Source organism: Nymphaea colorata, chromosome 4 (genome assembly GCF_008831285.2).
Source record: "Nymphaea colorata isolate Beijing-Zhang1983 chromosome 4, ASM883128v2, whole genome shotgun sequence".
In the NCBI taxonomy this organism is placed as follows: Eukaryota; Viridiplantae; Streptophyta; class Magnoliopsida; order Nymphaeales; family Nymphaeaceae; genus Nymphaea; species Nymphaea colorata.
Window position 1 is genome coordinate 6606151 of NC_045141.1, and position 10564 is coordinate 6616714.

Sequence of the window (10564 nt, forward strand, 5' to 3'; positions counted from 1 at the left end):
CTGAGCCTCTGAGCACAGAACCCTCGCCCAAGAGCTCTGTCGCTTGCTTCCTTGCTCACTCAATCGACGGTTCTGAGCACAAAATCATCGATCTGGGTTTTTTTTTAGGATTTTTGTCATTGTTATTCTTCTTTCATGCAGAGGCCATTAAAACCTGGCTCTCACCATCTTGCCTACACACACAGCCATCTTCACCATCTCCTTATGTAGCGTAGCAAAGAAAAAAAAAAAAAAAGTGAAGCCTCAACTGAACTTAAACTATTTAAACGAGCCCTACTCGAGTTCCATCATTGTCAACAAAATAATTGTCGAGCCTTGGCTGAGCTTGGGCTCGACGCAGCTTGTGTGCAACCCTAATAAGAGCACATATCAGTCAGTATGTCAAAGAAATGAGCAAAGTTGCACAATGCCAATATTAGGGAGCAGCCGAAGCGAGAAACTTTTGGCTGCTGGGCATTGTTTCTACAAATTCAAACATTAAAGAGTAAATAGAATTCCAACTCGAGCTTTGAGTTTATTAGCTGGGAAGATGCTCTGCACCTCAACTCATGCATCACTTCTCCTATGACATAAGAGGAGAGCAGCCACGCTATTCGACCAGCCCGTCTAACTGGCTGCTGACTTAAGCCGATCGTGGTAGAATATGACATCATTGAGGACACGGAATTAAAGTGCACTTGATTCCCATTCAATATCATAATGACACAACACCAATACCATCAATGACGATGAGGAAATTGGAGCGGACTCATACCCATTCAATTGTACAATCATTTTCTTCTTTTTCCACCACTATAGACTATCCATCAATATCCAATAACTTGCAAGATGTTGTGTTTTTCTTCCAGCTTGACAACCTCTACAAAAGGTTGGCGCTCTTTTAACACCTCTAACCGAAGACTGACCAACCCCTCGCGTGGAGCTTTTTGATATGCTACACCTCACATAATTTATGTAACACCCAATAACTCAACAACCTTCTTATTTTTATTTTTGTACGAAGGAGGGAAATTTTCAGTTAGGATCCACCTTTATTACAAGATTGGATCGGATGTTCATCTGAATTGCTTTTTAAAAAAAATAGGATACATAAGAAAATTTAACGGATTTGAATTTAAAAAATAACATCTGTAACCTAATTTCCAAATCCAAACCAAGAGCTGATATTTGAATCCCCACTGTAAGCACCGATATCCATGAGTTGGTGGCTTCCTGTTTTGAAGCTGCAACGAAAGACGTCTAGTCAAACGTATTAACCTAACATCATGGTATGATAAGAATATAAATTTTATATGAAGAGAAGCTCGACTAGTTGCTAACGACTTTCATAGATGGAGTTATGAACAATAATAGTCATATGGTTGCCATATACACCATTTGACTTAAAATATTTACAACTACATCACACAAAATCATTTTAATTAATTAATTAAAATATTGCATTTATTTATGTAATCAAACAAACTATTATTATAGTTAAGACATCAACTAAGCTAGATATTTTAAATAATATATTTATTTATTTGTAAATAATAAAGAAAACTTTAATTAAAAAATTTCAACAAAATTGACATTTTTAGAAATATGAAAATTAATATCAAATAAATATATTTAATATGAAAAAATTACAGAACTCTTGAAAAAGGTTTTGTTTATAAATTCGTCAATTACTTATTTAATCAATCAAGTAATTATTTTGTATAATCATACAACTTGTCTAAAAGTCTTACTTATTTGATATATAACACATAATTCACCAATTTAAAAACAAAAACATTTAACTAGCAGGAAAAAAAATTGATTGAATATTTGAATCATCAAATGGATGAATTTGTTTGAAAGATAAACAATACAAGTGCAAATGGATCAATTCTAAGTTGTTCTATTTCAAGCAACCTAATATACTAGCAGGACTAACCCAAAGAGCTAGTGATGATGTGGAGCGGATGGAGATTTGACATCATTGAACACTCTTCATACATATGTATAGCAAATATTTTTATTAACTCAATGAAATGAGAAAATTTCCTTAAATAATGTATATTGTAAATGAGAACTAATATGGGTCACCTGAAATAATTTATTTATTCAATGAATTATTTTAATAATTAATCAAACATATCATTTTTGTATACACATGCAACCTCATAAATATTCTGGTTGCTTTAGATAAGTATTTAGAAAAGAAGAATTGAACAGAGAAAGTATTTGAAAATAACTTAAAATTTTTAAATCAAGAATTAAACCCAAGTTTTATTAAACTATTTTATGTAATTACAACTATTTAATGAAACTATCTTATGCAATCAATGAATGCATCAAGAGATGTCCTTTGCAGCAGCTTAGCCATCATGAGAAGGAGTTTGACTCAAATTCACTCAAAAAAACTCGACTCGTTGATAAAAAAAAAAATCGAACTCGACTTTTACTTACACTTGAAACGTTAAAAAAGTCAAGTTTGACTTATAAGAACTCGACTCAAGTTAAGCTCACTTGGCTGGACTTGTAATTAAATCAATGTTGTCAAAGTCGTTTTTTAAATTGAATCGAAAATTTAAAAAGTTTAGAGAAACAATAAATCAAATTGAAATAAGAAGTAAAACTAGATATTGGGCCACATGCTCGGCGGTCTTTTAGCAGGCTGGGCCCGGGCCTTGAAAATACACTTGGGCCTGCTATGCCTTACAAGAAACCCAGCTGCACTTGGGCCTGTGCGTGGTTGACATGTGGGCGAGTCTAATTTCAATATTAATTTTAAATGTAGTTATATATATGCATATAATATAAATATTTTAATTTTTTGTACCAACTTTGAAATGAGCCCAAGACACCTAATTGAAATAATTTGTGAATAGGAATGGTTAAAAATGTATGTTGATTAAAAAAATAAAATTTGAATAGTATTAAGCAATCAAACATATATTAAAAAAACTAAAAAATGATATAAAAGCTTTATCATATTGAAAAAAATGAGAAATAAGCTTACCGCCCATTCCCTTTGGTTGTAAAAAAGTTTTTCTTTCTATTGGTAGTTTCATATACGTTAGTAATGATTATTGGCTCTTTCTCTCGTTTCTTCCTCATGACACTTATTCTGTAACACCACCCAAAGAATTTAGATTGGAGGGAGAAAAATTGGGCAAAGTGCTGAAAGAAGGAGAAAGAGGGACTGCTGAAAGAGAAGGATAACAATGGTAACTTCTTGACAAAAAGGGGTAGAGGAAATGCTTCGAGCCAATGTCTAATCCTGGACTTGAACCATCCTGGACTTGAACCAGAGACCTCGCCTGTGAATTAAATCATTGCACATATGATCCAACCAATTAGAAGAGAATCAATAGATTTTTCTAGAGGAGCGATTTATCCTTCTCGAATGCAGATACAACCCTCAGAGTGTGTTTGTTCCCCCTTCTTCCTTAACAATGAATGTCAAGTCTTTGTGAAATAACTCCAATGAAAAGAAAAAAGAAGGCGCTAAGAGACCCTCCTGGTCCAACCCGAGACACTCTAAGTTCCTTTTTCAGACCTGCCCCCATCTCAAGTCAAGAGATAGTTAAATAGACACATCACATCACACTGATTGGGGTGCGCTGATAGTGACTGAGGGGATCGGAGACCAAGCAGGTTCCTTAATTGCTCTTTTCCATCATAGAGGAAATAAGGTAGTTTGATGGTATACTATTTGTATATGCTCATTTGAACTTGTTCTAACGACCTATGTATTTTGTTATTAATTGGATGACCCATTAATCCAATTGGAAGAAGACTTTAACTGGATAATTTTTTCTTATTTTCACCTGAATCAACAGACTTTCTATATGACCCATTTTATTGATAGGATTTATCACTACTTTAGCTATTTCAACGGCTTGACCAGTTACCCGAAATTTTCAATTGTTCCATTTTTTTATGTTAGCAATGTACAGTAGTCAAATATGATCATTTTCTTCTTTAGAACTCTTACTTTTTTTTCATTATGTGGGAATTAGAATTAATTCATGCTTACCTACTTTTATCCATGTGGGGAGGAAAGAAATGTCTATACTCAGTTACAAAGTTCATTTTGTACATTGTAGGAGGTTCCATTTTTCTCTTAATGGGAGTTCTAGTTATGGGTTTATATGGCTCCAATGAACCAACATTAAATTTTGAATCATTAGCAAATCAATCATATCCTGTGGCATTGGAAATAATATTGTATTTTGATTCCCTTATTGCTTATGTTGTCAAATCACCGGTCATACCCTTTTATACATGGTTGCCAGATACCCATGGAGAGGCGCATTACAGTACATGTATGCGTCTAGCTGGAACCTTATTAAAAATGGGAGCATAAGTGTTGGTTCCGGTCAATATGGAATTATTACCCCATGCCCATTCCATATTTTCTCCTTGGTTGAGGATGCTAAGGACTATTCAAATAATGTATGCAGCTTTAACTTCTCTTGGTCAATGCAATTTAAAAAATTGAATAGTCTATTCTTCTCTATCTCATATGAGTTTCGTAATAATAGGAATTAGTTCTATAACCGATGCAGGACTCAATGGAGCTATTTTACAATTCATCTCTCATGGATTTATTTGTGCTGCACTTTTTTCTTAGCAAGAACAAGTTATGATGAAATACGTCTTTGTTATCTTAACGAAATGGGGGGAATAGCTATACTAATACCAAGAATCTTTACGATGTTCAGTAGCTTCTCGATGGCTTCTCTCGCATTACCAGGAATGAGTGGTTTTGTTGCAGAATTTGTGATATTTTTTGGAATAATTGCTAGCCCAAAATACATTGTAATGTCAAAAATACTAATTACTTTTGTAATGGAAATTGGAATGATATTAACTCATATTTATTTATTATCTATGTCACGCCAGATGTTCTACGGATACAGGTTATTCAATGTTCCAAAGTCTCACTTTGTGGATTTCGGACCACAAGAAATCTTTATTTTGATGTGTATCATTTTACCTATAATAGGTATTGGTATTATCCAGATTTCGTTTTTTCACTATCAGTTGACAAGGTCGAAACTATTCTATCTAATTACTTTCATCTGTAGCTTTCATGGATGGATTTTTTTATGGTTATGGGCAGCAGAGAAGACCCAATCAAATAATCATGCATTGCTGTGTACAAACAAATCAATCTTTGGCTAGACCAATCAAAAGGAAAAGATAATTTTTCATTCTATCAAGTCAAAAATGCAATTAAATGAAGGAAATTGTAATAGAAATATATGTAGTTTTTATTATTTAACTACATATATTTCTGATTACATATATATCTTTCACCTTACACATACAATGTATAAATGAGATAATAATATGATGGTATATGAGAGGGGTATATGAGAATGAAAGGGTATGTGTACAATCTTTCTATGTATAAGGTGACTGAGTTGAGTGCCTGAACTCTTTGGTTTAAGAATTATGTACTGGTTAGACCCTTGTAGAAGTAGTGGGAGTACTGATTCAAGTTTATCACCTTTCATTAAGATTGAGTCTGGCCAAGATATGCTGACAAGATGTTCTGGTAGCACCTTTGTCATTGACCCCATGATAGGGGATGAACTCGACAGGTCGAAGTAGAGGTCAACCACTCTGTGGATGCTGTTGTTCTGTACCTGAAGAAAACTCGTTTGGAAGGTCTGAAAGACCTTGTAGTCTAATTGGGTAGTACTTCCATGGCCTGGATCTATGTTGTCCTCCATTTTATCCCCTGAATTCACTCGGCAACACAAAGAACATAGCACAAATTCATTTACAGCCATTCATCAAGAGTTTCCAGTTCAAATTTAACAATCAAGGAATGAGAACTTTTTTGCCTAAAGGTTCTTAATAAGGCAGGCGTCCAAGACAACATACCCAAGATAGGGAAAGAGGTGCGAGATCGTGTTTCTAGAGAAGGATAGGACGCATATTCAGGAAAAGAAAATCTGATTGCTGAAATAAAAAAAAGTCGCACAAAGTAAAGATGGGTCTTGCAAAACTCAAAAAGTTGAAAAGGGGATATGTAACTAAAGATGTCTTTGTAAGGAACAGGAAAGCAGGACGAAAATGGCACCAAAAATGATGAATGGTACTTGGTCTTTCGGACTTTCCAACGGAGTTTTCGTCAGGTACAGAACATTCTTGACCAGAACAGGTTACCGATCCACGAGATCGCCCAAAACCACGAATCGAGATTCCCTGACAACTTGAGCAGGAATGTGGGGTTGGTTAGAGAATTATACAACAACAAACGCAGAGTGGGTTAGACCTTCTGAGTTCATTCACTATTTCAGTACCCCTGGCCAAGATCTGCAGATAAGATGTTCTCACTGCTTCCACGAGCTGGGTTCAGTTTTATGTTGTTCAAGCTAGGTTTCAAGTTCGTTGACCTATAGGTACTGCTTTTTATCATCTTTCAAGCCCCAACTTCTCTTTGTTCATCAGGCACTCCTTTCTACCAGTTTGCTCTTTAAAATATCAAATTCGTTTTCAAAATTTTGATGGTTATTGACAACCGCCTTCATAGTTGATTGAATACATTCCTTTATTATTTACTAGTCACTTTAATATTGGTACACGTTTAAAAAAAATATATGTTTTTGTTTTACTTTATTATATTTCGCTGGTATTCAAATCCTGAATGTAGATACATATTTTTTAAACTAAACTAATTATAAAACTACATTTTGAATAGGATAGTATTTAAAAGTCAGATTTGGGTCAGCTTTGCGTATGGATTAAAAGTCATATTTCAATCGGATTCGGATATGACATAAAAGTCGGATTCGGATTCTGATAGTGATCGGACCCCAATATAAATTAAAATTTGAATTCAGATATAACTTCAAAGTCGGATTTGGATTGGTGTCAAGTATAACTTAAAAATTGGATTATAATCAGATTCGGATGTAGATTTTAAAGCTGGTTTCGGATATGGTTAAGTTTTTTTTCATCTGCATTTGAATCCAAGTTCGAATCTAAATATATGAATGTCTGAAACAATCAGATATAGTAATGGTATATCTGATCCGTTGACATCCTTATATACTTCACATGACAAGTCATATCTATTCCCTGTCTAGAAGAATTGTCGAAACTGATAAAAAGTGAATTACTTAATTAAATTGGGATTATGTACAATAAAAGTTTATGAATGGCCCTCTATGATTACATATGACAATCTTGTTGGTGTACTGTTAGAACCTTCTTTGAATACGCATATAATTTGGACTATAAATGCAGCAATCCTTATTAGAGTGCACTATTTCTTTAGAAATCAAAAACATTTTATGTGGATTATGCAGCCATGAACTAACTATTATTTTATCTTAATTTGTTTGATAGCTTGAATCAGGTGTAGTGGGGACGACAGACAATGTGTCGAGCCATATGTGATCCTAGTGGATTAAGATAATAGAAAAGAATTGTCCTTTTATGAAGACTTCCCTCGGTTTCATTGCCACAATAGGCCTTGCGCCGTTGATTGTATCATATACACATACATGTACCTTCAACAAACATGATTGAAAACGATCTCGGATGACCTATCAAAGCAGGAAACAAGGGATCTTTCAAAAAATTAATTCATAATATGAGATTGAATGATAAAGATTTGGTTGTAAATATAAAAGGCAAGTTATTTTTTAACCTTTTGAAATACCCTTCAAAAGTAAATATGGGTATCGGGCCGGTCCGGTCGAATAAGGAGATCGGATCGAACCGGGCCACAGCTTGTAACTACAGTCTTAACCCAGCCCGACTACCCAAAACCCAAGCCTGGGCTAGGCCCATGCTGGCTCGATTAGCATTAAAAAATATATTTTAATATAAAATAATATATAAATAAAATTAATCCCAAGAAAAAAATATAATTATATATTTATTAATAAAATAATATTAAATATAAATTATCAGCTGATGTGATTCCACCAGAACTGAGCAGAAGCCTCATTTTTGGGCCCGGGCAGACCCAGTGCCTAATTTTTGGGCTCGGGCTCAGACTCAAGTCAGGCCGGGTACCAGATACTCATCTTGTATCTAGTCCCGTGCCCAAACTTATTCAAAGATTAGATAGAAAACAAATCATTTTCCTTTTGAGGAAACAATTTGATATATATATATATATTTATAACTTAATTTTCACCATCTGATTTTATTTCAAATCAATGACCTAGATTATTCCTATTAAACTTTTGTTTATGAGTATATGGTAGCTTATATGTATATATCAAAACATTGATATGCTGCCAACCATCTATGTCATCATGATTTGATCAAACTTTTATATATGAGCATTTGGTAGCTTTTATATATATATATATAATTTATTTATTTATTTATTTATCTATTTATTTGTTTATTTGTTTGTTTATTTATATTTATTTATTTATTTATTTATTTATAAATATATATATTCATTTATCTATTTATTTATATGCTGCCAACCATCTATGTCGTCACCGATTGACCAGGCTTCCGCATTTACAAAATGTTGATGTTTGATCGGCAGTCCCAATTTGTAGTGTTTGAGTTTTACAAAATAAACTAAAAAAAGTGTGGGTTACGGGTGGAATTTCTGGGACCTTAGTTTCTTTCTTTCTTTTCTCTTACAAAAGCAAAATGTTTATTTCTTTCTTATCTATCAATTTACCGATCATTCATTCTTAATTTGGCAAGTTCACATGTGATAAAACGATGTCCAAAAATGTTATGTGCAGTTTCCCATGCAACCTTGCTGGGGATTAAGTCTCCCGCTCTATGTCACCTGAGTGCGGGGTGCCAGTGCCGGTGCCGGTGCGAGTGCAAGCTCAAAGGAAACGCACTCAGGTGACATTGCTCCCACTTTGATTAAAAGGAATTTTTTGAAAAAAAGAAATACACTACAAAAACTCCAAGAAAAAGAGCACAAAACCTGTACAATGTTATGCCCAAGTTTGTGATTTTTTTTAAATTCAAAGGTTTAGCTTCTTATAAAATATGATTTAACTGTTGATCCAATTTGTCTTCGGTGAAAGCAAACCGTTGCGCTTTCACTAATCACTGAGCAGAAGAGTTTTTCCACCGGTAAAAGAAGCGAGACTTTTAAGACTTTCAAGCGAAAAGGACAACAAGAGTTGAACAAGACTCAACTGCCTCTCTTGTCGTGTTGGGTCTCTGATAATATATGCCGATATTATTTTAAATTTTTACTTATTTTGTATTATTTTTCAGGTGAAAGTGGTTAGTCTTATTATTATTGTTATTGATTAAAAATTTTGCATACTAATCATCACCAAAAAAACAAAAACAAAGATTGGAGTGCGTGAATTGGACGGACCCACATGCATTTACATCAAGATTCAAGGGTCAGCCTAATCCCAGCTATGTTTATATGCAAACAAAAATATATATATATATATATATATATATATATATATATATTTCATTAGTCAATTCTCCCTTTCTTTTATATACCACGTGAACTCAACTGAATTAGGAATGCGCCACCTAGAAAGTAGAATCCAACCACACGCCTATGCTTTTAGTTGTCTATGTAATAAATGAGGTGCCCATTAAAGATAAGAACTGTTTTGCGCATATTTGAATTATCAAAGATTTGTGAGTGCGCTTTCTGAAATAAATGAGGTACACGTTGAAACTACCAACTCTTTGGAGACGGTATTTGAATTGTCAAATATGTCGGAATACCCTATCTGCAAATAGCGATATGTACAACTATTGTATATATATATATATACGACACAATGCTCCGATTGTCTCTTCATCGGTCTCTCCGCTTCTCCTCTCCCCATCAAGTCCCCCACCTTCTTTTAATTTTCTCTCCTCAGCCAACCACCTCATCGTCCTCCGCCACCGCCGCAGCCGCCTCCTCCTGATAGCTGCCACTGCTTCTCCTGCACCGCAGTAATGGAGGCCGGTTCAACTGGTACCAAGAAGGCGAGCGCGATATCGCGTTGCATCAAGGCCTTGTCACCCGCGAAGGCCCTGTGCAGAGCTAGGGACTTCTACGTGAGGAGCATGTTGGGGTGCGCCGGCAAGGTCGCTTACGCCGACATGGGTTACTCCGGCGTCCCCAACCTGCCGCGGAGCTTCAGCAACACCTCGTCGAGGGGCGGCCACGACGACGAGGACATGAGGGAGCTGGTAAGGATCGCCTCGCTGAGGGCGTCGCGCCGCAAGGCCGATGATGGGTATCGGCAGTCTGCAGGGTACAGGCCGCCCGCGGCCGGAACGGGGAGGGTGCCCCGGAGTTACAGCGTGCACATACCGAGGATCGATGAAGACAAACCGTGCTCCTTCGGTGAGAAAGGAGGCGAGGATGGGATCTTTTCTAGGAGCAGAAGCTATGCCCCGTACAGCAGGAACAGATTTGCCCTGTGAAGTTTCTTCATTTGTTGCTTGCGATCGGAAGAAAGTTGGAGAGGAATCAGGCGTGATCCTCTTCTTCCTTTCAGACGTTCATAAATTAGTTGTTGTAGATATGGTTTTCTCATATTAAATTATGCGTAAAAGAAAATTGTGTTGCCTGACATTCATCAATACCACCAATGGATTAAGATTTGTTTTTCTTTTT

The 10564-nt window shown here is 35.5% G+C and overlaps 1 protein-coding gene and 1 pseudogene across 1 annotated transcript; both read left to right on the forward strand.

The window, feature by feature from the left end:
• The first annotated feature begins 4111 nt into the window (after positions 1-4111).
• Positions 4112-5060, forward strand: LOC116252625 (NAD(P)H-quinone oxidoreductase chain 4, chloroplastic-like; annotated as a pseudogene).
• A 4694-nt stretch (positions 5061-9754) lies between these two features.
• LOC116253134 (uncharacterized) lies at positions 9755-10564 on the forward strand. The gene has a single exon (XM_031627909.2). The coding sequence runs from the start codon at positions 9898-9900 to the stop codon at positions 10369-10371; it is 474 nt and encodes a 157-aa protein (XP_031483769.1). The 5' UTR covers positions 9755-9897; the 3' UTR covers positions 10372-10564.

What these genes read in the sequence shown, in the direction of transcription:
- LOC116253134 (XM_031627909.2), top strand. Translation starts at nt 9,898, where the DNA reads ATGGAGGCCGGTTCAACTGGTACCAAGAAGGCGAGCGCGATATCGCGT.